The sequence below is a fragment of the Schistosoma mansoni genome, chromosome 1, assembly GCF_000237925.1.
Source record: "Schistosoma mansoni strain Puerto Rico chromosome 1, complete genome".
Classification (NCBI taxonomy): domain Eukaryota; kingdom Metazoa; phylum Platyhelminthes; class Trematoda; order Strigeidida; family Schistosomatidae; genus Schistosoma; species Schistosoma mansoni.
Window position 1 is genome coordinate 48,566,647 of NC_031495.1, and position 25,131 is coordinate 48,591,777.

The window sequence follows — 25,131 nt, forward strand, 5'->3', positions numbered from 1 at the left end:
CTCATGCTACTTGTGAATTTTAAGATGAAACTAAAAGGCTGTTTAGAGTTTTAATCCTTTCAAAAACTTTAGTTTATACTGAGATGTAATGATAATGACAATTTCGAGAATGGATTAGAAGCTATGTACCCAAATGGAGCAACTGAATCTTTAGGTTTTTTATATTTTCATTATCAACTGTGATTTCACTGGCTACCCTACATTCATAGCTTTCATCGGATTCCGTTTCGGATTATTTAACACAAGATATATATAAATCATGAACAGCCATTTAGAAAAGTATCAAGTTAAACCTAGTATTTATACTATTGAATCATATAAATAGTGAGATAACATTTAAGCTATTAAGTGTTACCGTGTACATCATAGTGACCTTACTTAATATGTATGCTAAAAAACACTCACTTGGAATAGTTTGATTTTATATAAATAGTTGGTATTGCTGGAATAGCCTATATTTATCATGTCAGTGGGTTTTACAAACCTCAATATGATGTAATTAGGACATCTATTAATAAAAACTGTATCAAGTTTATATGATACACTTATAGCATGTAGTGACTTGGATAAGGCCAGTATATAATGAGGATTACTTTCTTAGTATAACAATAATGAGAATGATGAATGGAAACGGTTATTTTTACTGGATGCCAAAACTAATGCTTCTTAATTACAAATGTGTCATAATCCTGTTACATTACAAAATGTTACGTATTTATGATCGAAAGGTGAAAATGTATCTGTCATCTATATAAAACACAATTAATAGATATTTGGAAGAGTAACTATTGATATGACTTAATTATTTTCATTTTGATGTTTTTTCTCAGTAAGTGGATCAGCTATAGAGTCAAAAAAACTGCAGGCCACTGGACAGTTGTTTTATGGTGGTTTGCAGTTTTACTGTACTCACTTCTTCCTATGCTTATTGAATCGCGGTAGGATCTATCACAACATTAAACTGAGGATCCCATAATCGAGATTAGCTGAGACATTGAATCATCCAACCTGGTAACCTGATAGAAAACCGACCGACATGCTTCTATTAGCACTGTGGACTAGATAATACGACACTGGTTACTACTCAGTGAGCAGTTAATGTTAAGTTTACAGGAGATTATTCACAGGTTGAATGGACTAACGGTATTCTATATGACTGTGACACGTATCTGGATCTCAAAGAGAGTAACAGTTACCTCAAGACTCTAGACAGACCTTGATAACAAATTCTAACTAACTAGGAACTTAGGTCTAAGTTATCCTGGAGACCACATTCAACTATTTTATTACAAGCAAAATGGATGCTATTGTCAGGAACTTAGACTACTGACCCTACCGTAACTTGATCAGTAGAATTCAATGAGCAGTGAAGACTAGAGAAACATAAAAGTGGTTACTGATCACTAATCATATAATGGAAAAATATCTATAACTACAGATAATTGGTCATATTAAAAAAAACCAAAAGTCCATTTGTTTTACATTCAACTAACACTTTAATTGTCTTTTACTGATAATATATATCAGATGAATAAGCGTCTGTTCATTTCATATCGTTCAGAGTTTTGATGAACATAAGGTGGAAACTACTCACTATGAGTATGCATTAATAATAATGAATTTCAAAATCAATAGTGAATAGAAGAAAAAGGTTGGTTCATAACTACAAATTAACAATAAATGATCAACTCAAATAATCTGTGAATCAAATTATATTGAGTAGACATTATTAAGATGAAAAAACCTATATTATTTTCAATTATTCAATTTATATACTATATAAGAAGAATAAATTTTGCTTATTTAATAAAACTATGATTGACAATGTTTAGTAATAATTACAGTGACTATATTTAATCTCTCCTTCGGACAACATAATACATTACACCTAGACATAAGTTCTGTAAAACAAACAACAATCGTCTACCATTCCAAAGTAGGATAGAAAAATCTCACGTGAATTAATGCTAATAGTATCCTGAGATTATACTAAGCTTTAGATTTTATATAAAATGAAAAATCATTTCATTCAAATGATTGTTTGAGTAAGATGCAAATAGTATTTCCAACGCTATGGAATTCAGTTAGTTTGCTTTTGTTGAAATAGTTATGAGATTATGCGGATCCTTTCAAAATAACCAATTGATTTTCAATGAAAGTGTATCGGAACTGAAATTCATGTGCACGTTATGTATAATCAAAATTATGATGTTTCACAAAGATAGGTGAAATGATCACTATTATTTTATGAAGCATCCTATTATTCCTTTTGCTTCACATTTCTAATTGCAGTCATTTGTTTTATTATTCTATTTTTATTTCATATTCTACTTTCGATTTAAATAAATAATTAAAGCATAAAACGTATCGGATTAGTTCATCGAACAAACATTTTTAAAATCATGCATTATGATCACATTTTGTGTAGCTAAGATGACGTTTAGCTTGGTTTATTTAAGGCATAATAAGAGAATATTAGTTTAAATTCATGTGATTCACTTGTCTATAATCAAATAATGACGTTTGCTTCTTAATAAACGAGAGATTGATGACCCTAACCGAATCAGTACAGGACCTAGTGAATAGTTATTATTATTAAAATAAGATTTGATCGATATTTAGATAGAATGAATAAGATGACGACAATATCGAATAAGGCAATTACGTACCAGAAACGTCCAGCTTATATAATAGAGACATAAACGGAAAAAGACGTTATGCATGCATAGGGATGAATTAAGCAAATGTTTAATTAATTACCATAGGAAGCATATTCTGAGTCCTCTAACAAAACAAAAATTAAAAAATTACAACGACCATGTAAATTTATTCACCGAAAGATTATAAAGTTAAAACATGTTGAACAGATGTATCAGTGTTTTAAAATTTATTTGTAACATTCTTCTTTAGCCCAGAAATTGCTAGCGAATCGTGGTTTAAATAGTGTCAGTCAGTTTGATTTCAACATAGCTGTTCGAGATTGTGACGTTAGGAAAAGCCGACAACGAGAATGATTTTTGAATAGTCTTAGTACTTTGGCAAGTGCGTCAACTTTTTCGAACAATAAGGTATGATATAGTAAGTAATATATTGAAGAATGTTTTGAAACCTTATTTTTTAAAGAAATATTAATGAGTAAGATGGTCAAATGGAAAGATAAAGTGGTCCAAGTTATTTTTTTTATACACAAATCAAATAACAGATTGTGACCTGTTCTTAAAAAGTACAGAGTCTGATTACTAGATTGGAAATTTCGTAATATAAAGTATAATAACCTGAAAACAAATCTTTAAAATGTGTTGTATAGTTTAAATCGATTGATCAGACAAGATGATTCAATATGTGATGTTAGAATTACACTAATCATTCAATAATTATGTACCTAGAGGTTTTCAGAGTGATTTGGTAAATAATTTGTATGAATACATTATGAATTTAGAAAAACGCCATCCAACCGTACACGTACTTGGATAATTAAGCGAAATGCTACGTACCAGAAATGAACTCATTTTACTGAACGGTTTTTTTCAATGGTTGACCAAACATTTACATTAAAGTCTGTGATGTAGAAATTCCCTTTTTGAATTGGCACACTCTTCCAAATTCCATATAGAAATAACATCTTAATTCTAGAAAGCAACTAAGTAAAATTCACATAAATCGAGTTCCTTTACTAAGTAATACTTTAATTAAGGTACCTATAAATTGTTTTACTGAATAACAAAGGTGGGTAGACAATATCGTGAAAGCAAAGTGATCAAGTTTAACTATCATATGGATATCTCGTCAATATGAAATTTCAATTTAACCGCGAAGTATATGAATAACTCCTTCAATTCTGTTATCTATTCATGATTTTATATTAGGTGACTACGCAGAATGAGGGAAAAAAAATTGGGATATATTAAAGTAAAGAGAGAATATAGGTAGAGGGAACAATAATAGAGAGCAATGACATTTCCAGAATTTAGATTTAAAAAATAATGCATCTGTGTGACTTTGTTCTCTAAAATCCCAAAAATGTCAATCAGTAAGTTTTCACATTCCTACACGGATCCAACTAAAAGTAAGTCTTGATTTGACATTCCAATATGTGAAAGTTAGGTCTGTAAGACAAAGTTGATAATTTTTATTAATAAGCAATTAATATTTTGTAACCATTCTTAACACTGAAAAATGTCTTCGGACTTGGTTTGATCGTGGTTATCAAAATAAAATTCGACTGCAATAATAACGCTTTTCCGGAAAAATGTATTTTACCAGGAATACTCAGGTTTCCACCAGAAGAGACGTAACAATAACTTAGTTGTAGCTTTCATTGGATTAAAAAGTGAATATATGAGAAGTATCATTCCATAGGTTATATGGATTTTATAGTGTCGTATTGAACGCCATATTTTCACTGATGAAAATGGACTATAATTTCGAACTATTTACAGGAAAGACTAATACCTGAAAATCACCAATGGTCTAAAGGGAAAATCGTTTGCGTTGGCCCACTATCATATAACAAAAACTGGAATCCGAATACTTAAAATGAAATGAAATAATCTATAGTACTAGCGAATTACTTTATTCAGGGGAATATTTAAAAGTTAGAGACTAAAGATCAAGAACAAGTGAGACAAAACAAGTTCTAATCCTCTACGGTAGCCGAGTAAAACAAACGTTTCAGTGAAATATGTTATGCAACTAGAATTGAGTAATCACAATCTTGAACATAACTAATCACTTAAAATGGGAAGGTAAAATACTGTAATTTATGATTTCGTCAACAAACCATAATCAACATTAGTGTTGGTAGTATCCCAGTCAAACCATAGATGTTTTTGAAGGTCATTTCAAATTAAAAATCCACGTACGTTAACTATGCGGTAGCGAAGACTTCTTCGTAATTTGAAGTGTTTGGATTACATATCCATGTGTGAAGCGAATGAGTTGGGAGGATATGATGACACATTAATCCATTGATGTATTTTAAACACAGTGGCTGAAGCAATTAAATTCTATGAGGGCTGTAAATCCAATTTGTTCACATGTTTATTGTTAGAAACAATGGTCTGCACATTTTTGAACTGAATAGATATTCCTATCTTCATGTAATCGGAAAAATCACCATTTGAATCCAGTTTAAGAGTTATGAAGAAAAGTTAATCACAATATGCCCTAGCAACTAATGTTTGTGAATCAGAAAGTGAAATCCAAACATTCGATTGAAAATTTTATTATCCACATAGAGAACAGGAAGGATTCGGATCGAATTTACTGTCAGGAAACTACAGTTTTTGGTAAAAACGACGCGACTAATTTTGAGTTTTGTGTAGGAGCTCGACAGATACTCATTTAATCTCCGGTATTGTTAAAAGTGTCGCCTAATGAGATGTTACCAAATTGAAAAATCCTAGGTTTTACAAATAAATACTACATGTTTTGTTAACTCTATTTGTAAGAAGCTGCTTCAGATGCAATAGGTACGCCAGAATATGAGTCAAGTGTAGTTCTAAGAAAAGTCGCGAGCATCGCCCCTGAAATTTTTAGTCTCAAATACAGAATCATTTGACAAAATAGGTTTTGAAACATAGGTTATTAAGAACCCGACCCGATATATTCTCTTATACGTAGCAAGATTTTACATCATTAGATTCTCAACACCAGTAATAGGCATAAGTTAATTATGCATCATTAAAACTCTTGTATTTCGAAAACACATACGTAGCTAAGAATGCATTCAGGGAATGATAAAATTATTTAATAAACATTTGCATCTGGTAGTCAAACGAAGTAAAACAAGTCTTTCGAAAGCTGTCAGAGATTTAACCGAACAGTACCAAAGACCAGCTTGGGAAAGGATGATGGTGTTCTTAATTTAGTTCCAAATATTAATTTAATGGTTCAGCATCATAAGTCACAGCAAATAGACAGGCCAAATCACCTTAAGGCTAAACACATCCGAATGCGGAAGTTTAAGAAATGAAACTTATAGAAATTGTGAATGTCGAAATTCTTGACCATGAGGTAATAACTAAAACTCCATTCCAATAAAAGAGGTATATGCCGTAAAAGATCAATTAATCAATCCATTCAGTAAGCCGATGTAAGTATAGGTTTTGTGTTTTTTTATAAAGACGATGACTTGTTCAAACCAAATAATTTAGGACGACAAGCTGATTAAATCCAATTACGGCTGGGCAATATAATGACAAGAACGAGGCTTAAAAACTACGGGTTAGTAAGTAAGGAAAGTAAGACCAGTTAATTGTCCTTGCTAGTTAACATGGCATTGGCTAAGATATTGACCAGTCCAGACTGCCTTTTTTTAACCAAAGGCAGTCAAGTCCGTTACAAGGCCTGTCACTAATATTAGCCAATAGAATTTCAGACAGCTAGGCAGTCATTAGGAGATCGATAAGCTGGTCAATGGCAATTTATCTAATTTCAATAAATTTAAGCATTAGTTTTTAGTAAACATATTGAGGAAAATTTATTTCGGATTTGTTTGAAGTCCTCGCATGTCTGTTGCAAAGCCTATAATCCGGCAACCCCTGTCTTGGAGACCAATCGATTTTTCTCTATCCATTCACAACGCAGGCTTATACTGAATCGAAATATCTTAATCATTTGACATCAGGCTGTCTGTTTTGCGGTTGCTAATAATTGCGATCTGATGTTTTGTTTGGATTTTGGCTTTATGTTCTTGACTTATCCTTTGAATCGAGCTGACAAATAATGCGTGTAACACGATATTTATGGATTAACAATTTACCTGGTCGCGTTACTGAACAAGATATTCGTGATGTTTTACAAAGGTAGTCTATTTCAAAATCCGGAGTTTTTAAATTGGATATATTACTGTTTTCATTGTTGTGCACTTCTGTTTCCTATGCATGTCATTTGGATTTAGGCACACGGATTTATATTTTGCTCCGTTTTCTTTTCAGTCATGGCAAAATCCAAAGTGTTCGAATTCATGAGCACGAAGGAAATAATGGTGCTGTAGTTGCATTCGTTGACACTAAATCTGCAACTCGAGCAGTGGAAAGCACAGTCCGATTAAAAAAGGTTAATCTATCTCTTCAGTACTGTGAATCATCTGGTATACCTGGAACTAACAGTTCTGATCAACTTGCTACACCATTGGATTATACTCAAACTAGCAACACTAGGTAAACTATTTCTATGCCTATAATTAACATTGACTTACCAGCCTTTTGCAGTCAGATGTAAATTATTCACGACATAAAAGTCGGTCTGTGAGTACAGTCAGTGATTCCAGTTCTGTATTTCATAATTCAGAAAACAACGAACAAACTGACACTTGGTAGTTTTCTCAAAATCCACTTAACTGACGCTTTTATTAAAATAGTTTATCACACACAACAAACCGGAATTATCCTAAAGATTTCAAAATCACTAACATGAATGCCAGTCCTCGTTTTCAAAATGAACATCGTGGATTAAAGATTAGTCATCTTCCTCTTCGTTCTTCAGACACGAATTTACGTGAAGGATTATTTCATGAATACAAAAAGCATGGAAAAATTACTTCGGTGTTTGTACGCGGACAGGATGAAGAGCGTATCTGCATCATCACATTCAAAAAAAGTGAAGATGCCGAGAAGGCACTTACATCATCCAAGGGTAAGGTGTTTTTTGGTACGCCAATATCAGTTCAACCACACGAAGGGTTAAGTAAGTCCATTGTTAATAATTAGGTGCGCCATTTAGATTCCGAAGACCCTGATTTATGTCCTCCTGAACATGCTTTGAATGAATACCACCCCAAGGCAACAAAAACTTTGTTCGTTGGGAATCTTTGTTCAGGTACAATTACTCAAGATGAGCTTCGTCGCACTTTCCGTGGCTATGGTGAAATAATTGTAAGTGTTAAATCAATAATTGTCTAATTTCAAACAGGAAATAGATATCAAGATTCAAGCGAATCAGCCGGGAACATCCTATGCATTCATTCAATATGGGGATATAAAAAGTGTAGTTCGGGCTTTAAAAGAACAAGAAACTGTTCGTGTCAACGGGAAACCTGTCAAATTAGGTTTTGGTAAAAGCCAGCCAACAAATGTCGTGTGGCTAGATAACCTGTCGCCTACTATTAATGAAGCCTTCTTAACAAGACAGTTTGGCCGGTATGGTCAGCTCACCCATGTTGTTTTGGATAGGAAATCAATGCGAGCGCTTTTATATTTTGATAATGTTGAGGTTGCACAGCATGCAGTAAACGAAACTCGTAATCGTGCTCTTGTTGGCCGTAAGGTTCAGATTGATTATGCTGGATACGAATGTCAAGTTGCTTTCATGAAAAAACTGTCTAAACATGATAGTTTTGGACAGGTTTACGAAAACTATAAGTGAGTTTCCTGACTTACGTTAGATCTCTAATTTTTGTCAACACATTACTTATGTTTGTTTCTTGTCTAGGGAACGGTTGCAAGAAGTGTTGTCACTCCTACCCTACGGAAGTGTTATCCCTTATCTCGGGGATCGACAAAGGTAAGTTGAAATTCTAATGATTAGACAGAATCCATTGAAATTAAGGATACTGTCCTACATTTAGTTGTGGCGTTTTTCATTTAGATAGATTTGGGTTGATTCCAAGTAATCCAAAGGGAATCACATAATTTGTTAATAATCAGTCAGTCATGGCAGATATAACCTGGCTGTAGTAAACTTATTGAGAATTTTCAGTAACGATGTAAATGACGGGACACGTCGACGGTTTAGGATTAGTTTTTGCAATCGCATTGTGTACTCATGCTGTCCAACCACGTAAAATGTTACAGATTAGAATTACCGTGATGTAGCCATGGTTCTTAAGTTGATGGAGAAGATTTGTAGCTCAGGTGGATGATTTTGATGAAGTTTTGTTCTCTGAGCTCTTAAGTATTATCTCATTAGTTCACTTCTTCAGGAAATCTAGGCGCTTTTCATAACATATGAAACCATAACATCGATTCATCGAATGAGCACAGTTTCCAAATTTATCAATTATGTGAGTACATAATTTTCTCGTTAAGTATGACACAATTACTAATTGGATTCACTAAAGTTGGTCGTATTTAGGGTTGTCTCTGGCATAAATGGTATGTTAAATAAACCAATGAACTTATAGCTTGGAGATACGTGCACTGATTAGTTGATCGCATCGACTACTTATCTTAGAAGTCTCAACAGTCCTGATGGGTTAGTGTTTGATAAAATTTCGATATGGACTCAGAGTGGTCACCTGACTTTTGATAATTGGCGTCAGCAAAATGCACGTCTACAAATCGAATGTTGATTGTACTGGGTGGTAATCGATGTTTTGCTTTATAGTTGTGAAACGTGTCCTGTAAGGTTAAGTCGCCAGTATATGTTTATGGATGTCTTCGAGGCACTACTCGGGTATTTCGAGACCGCTGGGTGAGGACTCAGGGTGTTAGTGAATTATAGCAAATCAGTTAACAAAATTGTGAATCTTCATCTATCGAGGTGGTTGGAACACGTATTAGATATGCCCGAACGTCATCCCTTTCGGCGGTCAACGTTAGCTAGTGAAGTACGTAGCAAGAAGCTAGGGGAGACCAAATGAAAATGTATTAGTTCATGAAGTGACCAACAGTTGGAGCCATATTGTTAGGTGTTGATCCCTCTTAGTTGGGACTATGATTATTTGCATTTTTTCTTGCTTCAGGTGCGTCGTGTTAATCACTATTAATATGAACCTATCTGTAGTAGTTGAACCAATATAAAGCATCAGTCCATGAAATCATAGACTATTGGTCTGAGCCGTATCAGAAAGTTCAGATTTTCCTCAAATAGCAGGTTAATAGTAATCTCTTGCTGGCAACACTAGTTGATATAACGTAGATGCAATCATTCCTCACCTTACTATAAATAGTGTTTATTTCCCATATATTATCCATTCCCAGAAATTTGCTCTTTATTTGATTACTCTTCTCATTCAGTCAGTCAAAAACAACAGGACTTTACGAATGTGCATTGGTTTGAGTTGCCATACCCCATTAACATAGTGTGATAAAATTCTCATAATAAATTTCAGTAGTAGAGGTAATAACGGTATTAGTGGTAATCGAAAAGGTTAAACATCGGAGGTACGGTTCCAGGAGACATAAACTAATTCAATTTACAGAAATTGTGAAGAGTGTAGAAAATTGGGATTTGAGAGAAGACAGTGTGAATGAACTTGCGCCATTGCGAACGATTTTAGGCCATGTCACCTACAGTCTAACCATTTGTTATATTAATCATACAGACCCTAACTAGTTTTGGGCTTACCGACATGACTTGGAACATATGTTAATAAATTTATGGAGCGATGCCGCGTTTTGGTTTGGCCTCCCCTGGCTTTCTTCCAACCTACCACACTAGCAAGTATTGTTCCTATAAGTGGGCGATAGTTCGGCATGCGTTGGTTGATGAAGATTCACTAATTCGTCACTCGATTTGCCATTCCTACTATTCTATGTCTAATCTCAGCGTTGCCACTCCGTGGTCCTAACATATCTAGGCAATAATCCAAAGACATATGTAATCGAATACTAGTATTCTGCGAATACCTTGTCTTGAAGGGCCACGTTCCATATTCATAAAGTAAAACGAGGTTAATTGCTGTACTCCCATCTTGTGATGAAAAATCAGTCCCTGAAAAGTTCGACGACGCAAACGTTATTTCCTAAAGAAAGTTACGTAAAAGTGGACAGTCCCGACTAACGCCACTTGAGATCTGGAATTCTGATGGCAGTCCACTTCAAATTATGACCATTAATAGTGTTCGATTAGAAAACTTGTTCTTAGTTACGCCTTCAAATGACAGGCACTACCACAAAACCTTCCTATCAACAGAGTTGAATACCGCCTTAAGGTCGAAAAATGCAGTCGTGATTGGAAGTTGGTTCGCATGTTTGTGTTTCAGAACCCGAAGAACAACTATTTTCTCTACATGTCCTCACTCAGGTTCAAAACCATTCTGATCTTGGGTTTATCACAAGCCCTTGTTAAGCGTGAGACTATTATTAAAGCTAGTGCTCTAAATACCATGTTAATCAAACTGAATCCTCTATGGTTGTAGCATGTCAGTTTTTATCCTTGTAAACTAGGATGATCAGCGATCTAGACCAGTCAGAAGGGATTACATCCAGTTCTCGGATCCTAACCTACATCTTAGTCAATCGAGCTGCCAAAACTGAACCATCATCTTTGAAAATCCCAAGCTGATCTACCTAGGCCTGCTGCTCACTCTTGCTTTAGGTTGCCTATAGACTGTTCGACATAACTAGAACTTGGAGGGTATATGTCAGTTTGCCAGTCAGGCTGCTTGAAGATGTCGTGTAAATGAGGTGTAGCTGAAGGCCAGTTGAACTATTCCCTAAAGTATTTTACTCATCGGTCCAGTTTCCTGAATTGAGTGAACTCTCTGTAAAATGGATATTATACGGACTCCATATATTTTGTATTTACTTGGACTCGTTGTTACATAAGTCTTCTTCCCTAAATCGCAACTCAGCATTTACAATTCTATTTATGAATAAAGTGTTGAATACACTTCATAGTACAAGTACAATATTGATTTGAATTTTACTAATTATTCAACTGATTGTCTTAGGTTAGCAGTCGATCTTAACTCATCCATGTTGAAATCTTGTTCACATGAAGTTTACTTTTTGTTTCAAGGTATTTTGGTGACAATCAACGAGATCATTTCGCAAGTGGGAATACAAAGTTTTCCTATCGCAGGTCAAACTGCCTCCGTAGTAGTCCGGTAGACCATTCTGTGAAGTACGAACAATCTTCCAATAAGACTAGGTGTGGATCATCGGTCTCTCCACACGAGCGGTCGCATCAATCGTCTGATCGCAGACGAACTTTCATTACTAGTTCTCCCGATGACTCAAAGATATCTGGTAACTGGATTTCTTCACATAGTAATCGGAACTCGCACCATGGGAAATCTGATACAAAAAATGTGCAGAGCGAGGATAGATCAAGTGTTCTATCTCACAGGAAGCATCAGCATAATCAAATTCCTATCAAATTAAAGTCATCTCGTTACTTATCTCATACTGAAGGAAAATCCAATCTTAATTCCCGTACACACGTAGATCAGTCAAACTTACGTAGCAGGGGTCAGCTACTTGAAGAAACAGATGATATCAGTAGCGGTTCATTTTCCTCAGACTTTACAAATGATGATAGCTTTTTTGAAACGTCTTTAAAACATAGCAACACCAGTTCAGAGTGCTCAGTACCAACGTCTAAATTACCGTCACATGTGATTCGTGATCACGTTTTGAACATCGATAAACGAAAAAACGTAGATACTAATTTTTCTCAAAAATGTTTCCGCTCAAATCATTATGAAACAGAATCCCTTGATGAATCTTCCTGCTCATCAATTAAGAAGCATACTCAAAAGGCAAGAGAAAGTGTAAGTCCTCAGTCTCGAGTTGCCTCAACGCGATTGTCCGTTGGTAGGTCTCGAACATCTTCATCTCAACATCACTCTCACTGGGCTATTGATAGGAATTCGAATCTCAGACAGAGTAGTCAGGAATGTCTGGAAGAAAATGTTGACCAAAAGCACAACAAGGCTAGTTTCCATTCACGAGCTCGAACGTTACTGAAACTTCCAGATGCTGATTCTTCGAGTCCAAATCACTTCTCAACAAAGTCTAAGCGGATTATGCTTTCGAAAGTTGCGTCGACGTACAAGGATGTTGAATATTCTGGACGAGCGAACACTTCTACTGTAAGTCCCATATCACCTGATGATGTAGCATTTAATGAATCAGAGGGGGCATATAGACGTATTACCAACAGCGCATGTTCTGATATTCCCATTGGAATTAAGTCTCATGATACTCTTACAAAACTAGAAATGGAAAGAGCGAAATTACTGAGAGAACTTTCTCTGTTAAATAATGAAGTTATCGGTGGAAGCAGAGGAAAAACAAGCAGCGTCACAATAAATATGGATAATTCCAATAGAAAGCGCGCCCAGTCCTCATTGTTTGTTGATGACATTCCTTCACCGAAGTTAAAGTGAGTTTACAAATTATGATCAATTTATTACTTTATTTATTTTATTTATTTTAAAAGTAAGAAGTGTCAAAAAGCCAACATATATGCAAGATACAAGTTTATTTGAATGTGATTATTGCTGTTTTCTGTTCGTATCGCATTATAATACTGTCTATCCAAAATGTTCGTCATTTTTTGTAATTTAAGGAGAATGAACTAGATTTATTTATTTAAACACATAAATATTGGTACAAGGAAGCACCAGATAAATATGCGCCTCACAAATCTCATTCGATCTGTATGAGGGCTGTGATACTGCCCAGGCGCCTAAACTGAAGCAGGTGGTTTTCGTAGGGTGCCACACCCGGAGCTTTTGACCTAAAGGTCTAGTCCACAAGGCAGTGGAGCATCGTGAGGAGATGCAGTCCCATGGTAGCCGGTGACCAACAGTTGGTTCATACGCCATTTGTTCCTTCAGGATACTGGAGCCCATGTGCACCATTGGTTTGGAATCAGGGTTTTCCAACTCCCCTAGGTGGACGCGCCGTGTCCACCAACCCGGTTAAGGCGCCGAACATTCACTTTTCGTCCTCTCACTTTTGTGAACAACACCGGTGCCACGAGAAGGCAGTGAGTAGGACTTCCCTGTCAGAGGCTATATATTCGCGTGGCCGTATGAGAGCATTTGGAGAGGGAGAGCAGACTCTCCCCACTCTCGGCCGTACCAGGGCATTTGGGGGCGAATGAACTAGATAAATATGGCTAGTAATAAGTATATCGTTTTTGTAAAAAGGTAAAATTTCTTATTCATTTATATAAACTATCGGTTACCAAAAAGAACAAGGTTCGCAACTAAGTTTATAATCGTCTCATTATCAGGTCGCACAATAAACAGGCTGTTTGATATGTTGAAGTAAGTGATTCCATTGGTATTTAATCAATTTACATATCTTTAGCACAAACTGATACTGGTTAAATGGTTGTTGAAAACAATGGCCACAGCGTCAACTATTTAAGTTAAGGATTCCTTAGTTGCTTACATTCTCTATCTTGTATAGGATTCAACCCAGAAATTCTCACTTCATCCTGTCAATTAGTCCCATGTATTCGCTCCTTGGGTTTACTATGATATCGTTACTGAAAAGAAGGAAGGGAATGAAAACAACTTCGAAAGTAGTATGCTCCTGAAAATGTTTTATAAATCTGAGTCTGCATATTTGTTTCCTGCGAAGTTGCGTAACAGATTTATTATTATAGTAACGAGAAAAAAGTCTGCTGAAGTTGTTCTTACCACTACCGTTTGTTTATGATTTCGGGTACAAACGTGATGTAATTCTGACTTAATATATTTTCCCGATTTTTGGTTTTACATCTCTTATAGTTTAGTGTTCTCATTATTATTTAAAAAACCTATTGGGTTAATATTTTCTCAGAAAATAATACCAGATACTTGTTATTATTACTTCTGAACTATTTTAAACTGTTTCATCGTTTTCCACATAATAGTAAAATTCACTCTAAATCCCTTATATTTTAGGCGCGTCGAAAATAACAGTAAATGTGAGTTAGTATCTATTCAAAGTCCTGCGCTCACCAGTGATAATTTGATGAGTCCTGGATTTCGGGAATCTGTTCCCAGCTCTCATTCTATTAGACTAATAAAAGCTTCACACGATCCGAAGTCTGAACTTTCTGGTTCTAAACAGGGTGTTGTTGATAAGAATGTTTTTGCTTTGGCGGTTGATAACCATCTGAATACCAGTGATGTTGCGTCATCCAGTCGGCGAAACCATTTATCAAAAACTGTCCAAGGTCATGAGTTTCAAAATATCCATAGTAACTCTAGATCCGAAACTGTGTTTCCTGCTATTGCTACTAATGGTTTAAATATATCGGGCAGCCGGCAATCTGCTCTAATAACATCATCTCCAAGGATGGTCATTGCACCCGAATCCACATCACCGATGATACACATTTCACCTCCTAGTTCACCAATGATAATGGGTAAATCGTCTTATGCTTCAACACTGGGCACTTCTCTTTCGTCTTCTGTTTTGACTGCTTCAACCTCTGGATCTATTATATCTTCTCTTGCAAACTCTTCTAGTAGGGATCCGCGTTTGGCTATTCACCATACTCAGCTCTCCAATGATGTTCCTCCACCTCCTCCGGAAACCTTCAAATTACCTTTGTGGGTCGATACCTCACCTCATACAGAAATTATGATTTCCAATTCACTAACAAGTTCTGTCATGAGAACACAATCTCCTCACTTCTCAAAATCTCTTTGCGATGTTGAAACTGATGTTGCTATTCAGGACTCAAGCGGATGTTCACTAGATGAGCGTATTCGACTATTGGATGTTCAACTTATGAAGTCGGAAAAGGCTAGACCCACCGTAGATTATAGTAAATTTCGCATCAGACGTAAAGCAGAATCCAACTCAACTTCTCAATCCACCCAAATTAATAATCCAACGCAATGTACTACCGGTGTGTCTGTTACTTCTTGTACACCTCACTCACCTGTTTTGACTTCGACATGTTCGATTACCACTCGCTGCGAACTTGGAGTTATAGACATGAATAATTCTAGCCTGCCTGTTTCTTTTACATCTAGTGCTGGATCGACTTCTCCCATTCTCTCTAATTCAACACTTTTAAATCTGGTTAAACCAGCTGATACTTCGGAGTTTGTCAAAAGTATGCTCTCCTTCTCTAAGCCATCTCCTTCAACACCTTGTGATGCATCCAACAATATGTTCTCAAGCGAGATAGCAACTACTAATCGACATACAATCTCAATTCCGTTATGTCAGAACTCGTTTGTCACACGTTTGCCTCACTCATGTGTTAGTAGTAGTTTATCAACAGCCAGTTTCATCCAATCATCTGCTTCTTTCTGCGGGAAACAAAAAAGTCCGAATAACAACCGTATTCACTCTAATGTGTGTAATGTGGAGCATAGTTCATTGTCTGGAGCTCAACCTGTTGGTGTGGCCACTAGAATGCCGTCAGTAAAGCCTTTTTGTGGGTCAGATGTTTTAAAACCTGAAGATAATTTGGTGGGAAAAGGTGACAATAAATTCAATACATTAAAAGAAAGTGTCGATTACGTTGAGAAGTGTGAACCTGTGATTTTATCTCATTCACTCAATAACGCCTCAACGGAGTTTAACGCTAATCTTTCGTCTTATGTTAATGATAATCAAAAGTGTGTTGATGTGTCCAATAAAGTTGGCGTACATGGTGTTTCTCCGTTTTTGGGATCATCTAATGATTTTTCTGCTAAAACCAGTCAAAAAACACCAACTTACCAAACCATTTCTTGTCAAAAGTCTTCACCTCGAGACGACTTTGTAAATAATAATAAATGTAAACCAACCTCCCTCTTGAATATACCACTTGCAAATGCAAAGAAAACACAAAAACATGATTCTGCGAAGCTTATCATGGATGACTTTGTCTTTCAGAATTCTTTGGGAGGTAGTGTATCTAAAAATAATCAACTCAAAAAGCCGCACCCTGATACACCTAGTTCATTATTACCTACGAAACGAAAACCATCTACTACTTCTGAATCGAAAGAAATATCAGCCTCTAATGCAGACAAGACAGTGTTGGGGAACATATCAATGACCAAAAGCAAAACTCAGAAGATTCCTTGCCAAAGTATTGCTAAAAAACTAGGATCATCATCTGAAAGCAGTCTCAAAAAGCATTCCATTCCCAATAACAAACTCCAACTGACTACTGATGGTGACCAGTCTGTATTCAGCGCTAACAATCGTTCTTTGTTTTGTCCTGAGAAAAAACCCGTTTCACCGCATTCTAAGAAAAAAAAAAGTGTTCGGGACTTCAAGAAGAAAGTCATTGATAGTGAAGATTCTGATTGGGAGCCGAATACAATTACTAGTTCTCAACATCAATCGGGCGAATTGCTTGACCCAGATTCCTCATCAGAATCTCGCTACGAATCAATGTATGATAAAATTAAGCGCAGAACTAACCAAAGTACAGCGAAGACCACTGACTCTATTGTGAAGCCAGATGTTTTACGGCGTTTGTTAAAGAACAAAAGTAAAGAACCTAAAAAACCGAATTCGCACAAGTCTCTAGTTGATTCTGATACGGATGAATGTTTGAGCGATGGTTCATCAATTCATTCTGGTGATGTCTCTAATCCAGCTACTAAACGCACAACAAAGACCAATTCCTTGTCAAATGAAATAGCATCAAAATCTGTCAAGCAGAAAGTCTCAACTACTAGTAGGGCTAAATTACAGGCCACTTCTGTATCACCTAAAGGGAAGAAAACTGTCACTGACTCTGAAGTGTCTTTATTAAAGGAACCTTCACATAAAGCTAGAGGTCGAAAAGCGAAGAAACCTAACATTTCCAACAAAGCACAGTCACTGACTGCTCAGGTACGAAGTAACCATAAGAACAATGAACAGCAAGGGTCTGTAACTGCCTTGAACTACCGACCAATCACTCGTCGTAAGAAGCCTTGCATACAAAAAGAGAATGTTCCTGCACATGAAAACGATGGTAAAGTTGTTTCGGGGCGCATGAATTTAACAGGTCGGTCTAAAACACAAAAGCAGAAAGCTATCTCAGCTGTAAACAAGCAAGTTCTTTCTATAAAGAATACTCGTCGTAGTCTAGTTCACCGTGTATTTGCTTCTACAGACTCATCTTCGCTTTCTTCTGTAATATCTGAATCTTCTGATGACGACTTGTCTAATAACCAGGTTTCTGATTTGTCCGTAAAAGAGGAAGTAGGTGCGACAGAAATCACCCAAGAGAACAATTATCAACCTATCGAGTCCAAGTCTCCCAAGCTTCAACTTAGTCGTTCTTGTAGTCCTGAAGATCTGCAGGCAGATGCAGCGATACGTCATACTTTCGGAGCTTTCACTGCACCATTTATTTGTTTTAAGACTGATACATCACATAGTTCAGCTATCAGGCACAATGCTCCTCAAAGTACAGATGTAAATATAAAGTTTTCACCAAGTTCTGAGGATTCGAAGCCGACGCCGCCCACACTCCCAATGACTGATTCAAGCTTCAGTGGTGATCAGCAGTCTAATGGCATCTCTGCTACTAAATTACAAACTCGTGATCACAGTGATTGGAGCATATTTTCTTCGTTAGCCAAACAGTCAACTCCAATAAAAGATGATAATATACACCAAAATTTATCTTCGACATCTGGACCCGCCGCTGAGAGTAATGACATTCCAGTGAATTCTACTGCTGAAACTTCGTATGACACCGAAGATGATTTGCCATCGTTAGAGAAGCATGATAATGATGAAGTAAGCATTCCGTATGAATCATCTATTTTACTCCATGAAAGTGATAGTCTTAATAATCGTGCTGAGAGCCTGAATGGGTATAATGATGATGATTTACCTCCTCCAGTAGTCTCAGATATTGATAATCAACTCAGCTATTCAGATATGCCTGTAGTTGTCGGGACTGTCCCGGATATTATAGAAGAAGTTATTTATGATGGTTTGGAAGTGGCTTTTCAAGATGAAAGTCATCCTGCAATAAATAAGTCTATAAAGAGTGACTCGTGTAAAAATTCTCCCAAGTCCTTGCCTGGTTCTCCTAATGTGATAGAATCAACCGTAAAAAAAGGATTAAATCAACCTTTAATGGACATAACTGACTCTTTTCACATTAATCTAAGTAGTGTGACCAATAATTTTTCTCCAAACGTGTTATCATCAATTGCTCTTCCTATAATCACTTCGCCGTCAAACAGCGTGTCCGTTCAACCAACTTTGTTTACACCAGTCTCTGCGTTACATGTTACGTCACAACCTTCTGAAGTACAGACTATAAATCAATCCATGTTAGTAACCATCTCTACGGTGGCCTCTACTAATTTAAGTTCATCTGACAGTGCACTACGTGCTGATGAAGAAGCTTCCGTACCAGAACCTTGTTCATCTGTACCATCTAGTCTTAATTCTGAACCTCAACATCACACTGCTGTCATACTACCAACAACCACCGTATCGTTTCCAGGAAGTTCATTTGTAACGGTGTCTTCTGTCATGCCAAACTCTTCTACCAATGTGACCCCCAGTTCATCTGTTATTAAGTTGGAAAGTTCCCCATTATCAATAACTTGTTCATCTACAACTGCTTCAAGTGGTCAACAGTTACAAAACTTGACTTCTCATCCACTAACTACTGAAAATACTACCCCTATTGCTGTTGCTGCTTCACTAGATAATACCGCTCCTACATCTCATGCTTGTTTATCATCAGTTTCTCAGTCCGGTAATTCAAACTTTGATCCGTCTGACTACACTTCATATGTCCAGCGCGTAATTGAACGTGTAAAACAAGAAAAAGATGAAGAAATATTACAACAAAGAGAAAAAATGAGACGCCCTAAAAAAAATGCTTCTGTTTCAACGCCATCTATGACAACATCTACAACTACGAATCACACCAATACTTCTGCCACTGTCACCTGTTCTGGAGTTTTATCTCCAACACCTATAAATCTACCTAATATAGCTCCTATTCCAGCGGCTGATGTACTTAAACCATCAAGTGTGGTTAACATTGATAATAAAAATGTGACAACTCCTATGTGCGTCGCAAATAATTCAATCGTTGTTCAAGACTCATTCTCCTCTATTGTTAAGAACGTAAACAGCCCGAATCCTCAATCTGCCAACGTTTCAGAACCACCCATTACATCTTCGCATCCTCAGCAACTCGTGGTAAGTGCCTCCACCGAACAAAATCTTTACGTACCTGGATGTAATAACTTGACTGATGACATTCATTCACGAGATCCAGTCGATGAGACGATCGAAGCTGTTGTAAATGGAGAGTTTGATGAGAAAGAATATGTACTGAAGTTATCAAAGGGCAACTTTATTCCTAATGGGCATTGTCATACCTTATCCGGTAGTATTGGTTCTCCTTCCAGTCATCCGGATCTTTTCACGTTGGTACCTGATGATTCTGGAGTAAAAAGCGATTATCACCAATCTGGTATTTCAGAGGCTGTTTGTACGCGATCTAATAGCTCTGTGAGTTATTTTTGAGTTGTCAGTTAAAATCTTTCTGCACATTAAATCTAGCTTAAACAGTTTCTCAGTAGTAAGGAAGTACCTTAAAAGCCCTACTTAAAAAATTATTTAGCTAATGTTTATCTGATATTTTATTATGTGATTATAGTTTACTCATAAATTTTGTTATGGATTCAGGTTTTAGTTCATCAAGTTAAACCACTTTTGTAGACTTCGAGGTATGTATGCTAGAAAAAAACTAGTTTTGGAAAGTCCCATTAGATAAATCTATAACACATTATATGTAATCACTAAATATTTTTTCTAACTGTCCAAATACAAGTCTGTCAAACGGCAAAATTTAGTGCTTATTACCTTTAAGAATCGGTGGCATTGATATAATTATTTTCATTTTCGTATCAAACTATATGTTATATAAATACATGTTATTTAAAGTGGTTACTATGTTTCTAACATGGATTACTTCCGTCTTATGGCCAGTAGTTAGGTGGTCAAACCTATCTATAAATTTCACCAGTATAAGCCCAAGACCTATAGTGCTTTGTGTTGAAGGAGTTTTGCTAATCTAAACCTTGAACTAAGTTTTGTTAAAATTGCTATATTGAACATTAATGATCTTGTTGTTTGCAATTAAGTTTTTTTCACCTACATCATTCTTTATTCATCTAAAAAGGTGTAGCCAGCAGTAAAGTAGTTTCACGTTTAATACCACCTCCATCACAAGCTCTGGGGTGTGCTCCCCCCCTAAGAAAACCATCTGCTTCGGTTTGGGCACCTAAGTATCACAGCCCTCACACAAGCCAATGATAACTACTACTGGCCTCGTTGTTATTGTGTGACGCATGTGTATTTGATGCCCCCTTGTACCAATGTATGTGTTCAAATAAATAAATAATAAACTCGCGTTTAATGCACAGCCCCATCTCACTTGATGAATCGATTTTGATGGCATAAACCGATGTATACATATGTCTGGTTCTATGTTGGATGTAACTAACCAACTGTTTTGGCTTTTAACCATTGGTTTACACGTTCGAACCTGTTCCATCTTCTGCTTGGGACCCAAGTGGTATCATTTGAATATGTTTTCTGGTATAGTGTGTTAAGCGAAAGCTAGGGGCGATCAAACTAAGACTTGGCGTCTGTCCATGATGTCACTGGATGTTAGTCTAAGCATTTTTGGTAGGGTCAAACTACCTGGTTGGGTTCCGCGCAATAATAGCAATCTGTGGCTAAATATTCCGTATGACTTAGCTCAAAACCGTTCACAATGGTGTAGACGCATTCACTTTATCTTCCTCTCGATTTCAAGTCCTAGTATTCGTATATATTTATCTTCTCTGTCTTTTTGAATCCTATCTTCAACGCTGAGTTTTCTGCATTTTCGTTTCTGCTATTTTTTATTTGAACACAAATATTGGTACAAGGGGGCACCGGATATATATGCGCCACACGAAAAAATTGTCATTGCATTGTGTGAGGGCTATAATAATGCCCGGGTGCTCACACTGAAGCAGGTGGTTTTCTTAGGAGGCGACGCCCAAAGCCTTTGACCTAAAGGTCTGATCCACAAGGCAGTGGAGCAGCGTAAGGCGATGCAGTCCCATGGTAGCCGGTGACCAACGATTGGTTCATACACCATTTATTCCTTCAGGATACTGGAGCTCATGTGCACCATTAGTTTAGAATCAGGGTTTTCCAACTCCCCTAGGTGGACCTTACATGTCTAGCAACCTGGTTAAAGCGCCGGACATTCACTTTTTGTCCTCTCAATTTCGTAAACAACAGTAATGCCATGAGAAGGCAGTGAGTAGGACTTCCCTGGTGGTGTCTGTATTCGCTTGGCCGTGTGAGAGCATTTCGAGAGGGTGGTCCCTCCCCACTCTCGGCCGTACCAGGCCATTTGGGGGCTTTCTGCTTTATTATTTTCAGTTTTCTCGTTATATGTCTTCTCAATTTCATCTTGTAACTAGTCAACGCAAATCTTCTCCAGGCCCCTACTTTGATGATGACTAATTAGGCCTCACACTGATAAGTGGGCTTCATAGTCAATTAAATGGACGCGTACTTTATTTGTATTGATTGTTTAGTTTTTCATGTTGATGTTTAGGATTGCAATTGATCAGTTTCTTGGTGTATGTGGATCCTATGCAGATTACTTCTGTATTGCCACTAATTCACAGGCATTATGAGCAGAGTTGGATGGTCAGTGGCAGTGGGATCCAGGATGCGCGTTTCTTCCTATTTAGGACCTGTCGGCTGGGGGTGTACCTAGGTCCCAGTTAGTGGCTATCTGGACTCAATAACCAGATTGATAACACGATGGAATTTGAAGCGAACGGCACTGGGTACGCATTCTGGCGTGATCCTGAGCTCTGGAATTCAGGTACATCCAGCTTAGTGGTCTCAAATAGGGCGAAACGGTGCGACATGGATTTCACTGCTAGCCACCGTTCAAACTCTGCTGATAAACGTTTACTTGATTAGTGGAGTGGAACAAGGTGAGGTGCGCTATCTTTAGGGTCGACTTTTTCTATTACTCTTCTTCCGTTGCTAGTTTTCTGAACTAAACACCTTACTGCTGTCACACTGCAGAATAATTGGTAGTTTGGATCTTATTTGGACTTTACTTTTGCACCGTTTAGTTTTACCTTTCTCCAGTCGACTTACCTAGCGTAGTACGATCTAAAAGAACGAGTATTCCAGCTAATATAACTCCATAGAGTCATCGCAATAGGTAAACTGACCACCACGTCAAGGTACCCATCTACGGTCTAAGTTTTCAGCACATTCATTTTTACCTATGAGCCAAGATTTACGACCTTTGAGATTCCTGCAGTTAGTTGTCCAGACTACAGTTCTCTTTCTCGTAACGGTTTTACAACCTATTATTCGTTAAAAATCAGATGTCTATTTAAATTTTTGGGTTAAGGTGAGCAATTAATCACTAGAGTCCATGTAAATAGTTGTTTGAGATATCGAAATCTTGGATGATTAATGACTGTCGGAAAGTTGCGAAGGTCCTAATAGTAACCATCCTGGAGAAATATCTTAGTGTTAAACACAGTAAAGTCAATAATTTAACCCTACAATTGAATTTGAAATCCACTATGTCGTTTTATTGACGTGTTGTAGGCATATTTGAACAACATTTCCAGCCGACATAGCTGGAGAGGGTCATTAGGCCTAATAAACCTAAATTCATCCCCAAGTTTTTACCCCTGATTCGCATTATACTATTTCATAAATAAATTTTGTTCGTTATCATCCTGATGATAGTGACCAAAATTTTCGAATTACGATTCCTCGCATTAACTCTTGAGTGCCAGTATTTAAGACAATATATATTGATCACTTAGGTTTTTGTGTTAGTTATGATATTGTCAAGAGGGCTCTTAAATTTGGAAGCGTTATGGATAAAACACTTGACTTTCAACAAATATGCCGCTTATTCAAACTCCACTTGAATGACATCCATTCGGACAGCAAGTTATATCACTAGCCCTCACACAAACAATATGTGATTGAAGTAAAACCTGTATTTGGTAGATCAGGTTGTAATAAGTAATGAGAAAATTTTAGCTTACTCTGGTAACTAAGTGTTTATTATTCTAGAAAATATGGAGATAGGAAGTCATTAGATGTCTGCAAACCCAATTTCACTTTGTCCTGGAGTTGATCTTATCGTTATCCATCATTCAGTGGTTTAGTAATTAAGTAGTTGGACTCTCAGCTGTTAACCCCCTAGTTTAAACTCCGCTCCCCTTTGATTTAAGCTACCCAGTAGTATCATAAGTCCTCCTATTTAAAAATTAGCTTATTTCTAAGTATCTGATTAGTTAATTTTTACCCATTTATAAATGTTACATTATAGATAAAGTCTAAAGTATCTGGAAATGTGTTGAAAATATTTGAACATTTTTCCTCGATTGTAAAAATAACCGCTCTACGATACTTATTTTATGTGTATTTTTCTGTTCTGTTAATGTACTTACATTTTTGTGGTTTTGTTTGTTATCGATATTTTCATTTTAGGCTGTCAACGTCTGTGTTGACCCTTCGTCCACGTTGTCTGTTAACAAGGAGTTTTCTGACTCTATTATTTCAATGAATCATTCTTCAGCAGTTCTAACGCCTATGCATGTATTAACGTTTGTCGCAGCTAATGCCGCAACATCGACGTCTCAACATATATGCACTTCCACTGCAATAAGTCCTAATGTTTCGACCCAATCATCATCTAACCTACCGACTTCTACGCATCATTTACCGTCGGCTTCAAATCCATCTAGTTCTAGTTTGGATAAAATTAGTAGTATGACTCCACTTGCAGCGTATACACCTATCCTGAATTCTTCTAATTCACTGCCTACCGATTCAACTAATACTCGAATCGAAGAGTTTGCAGCTCGTTTTGCTAATAATCCTTTTACGACGTATTTCTATTCTCTATTAACACAAAAACAGCTTAGTCCATCTCTTAGCCCATCAATCTCTTCTGGTGATTCTATCTGTCAGCGTCCAACTGACAATATGTCGTTGCCAATATGTTCATCTACAAAACTAAAAAATCTGTCAATTCCAAATGCGTCTGTTAGTGGAGATACAGCGGACTATCTAGCTGCAGCAACAATGGCTGCTATGGCCGCTATGACTGGACCAACTCAAGATATGACCTCGTTTGGTCAAACTGTGGCTTCTGTGTCTTATTCTGATTCTAAACCGCAAGTGTCCGCTACACATTTAGGAATACAAGTGAGGTTTTTCAAAAATATTTTCAGGTCAAGATTATGCGATTTTTCATATTCTAATGAATTATAACGTCTATCATTATCCTACTTTTTGTTTGATCATACGAGTTTTAGTCTACTGTTCAGCTACTTACTTTACTACGTACTTACACCTGTTACCCCTACTGGAGGAGCACAGATCATCATCAGCATTCTCCACCAAACACTCTGTCCTGTGCAATCCTTTCCAGTTGTTTCCAGCTACTCCACATTCTTTTGATGCCTACTTCCTTCGTCTT

The 25,131-nt window shown here is 36.7% G+C and overlaps 1 protein-coding gene across 1 annotated transcript; it reads left to right on the forward strand.

Moving 5' to 3' along the window:
- Window positions 1-6,726: 6,726 nt before the first annotated feature.
- On the forward strand, window positions 6,727-24,923 carry Smp_048160 (putative rna recognition motif protein split ends; the record flags this gene model as incomplete). The annotated part of the gene is made up of 10 exons (XM_018794662.1): window positions 6,727-6,806; window positions 6,939-7,163; window positions 7,205-7,318; window positions 7,364-7,689; window positions 7,726-7,877; window positions 7,915-8,363; window positions 8,434-8,505; window positions 11,686-13,053; window positions 14,570-20,102; window positions 24,138-24,923. The coding sequence occupies 10 exons, from the start codon at window positions 6,727-6,729 to the stop codon at window positions 24,921-24,923; spliced, it is 9,105 nt and encodes a 3,034-aa protein (XP_018649052.1).
- Window positions 24,924-25,131: the final 208 nt, after the last annotated feature.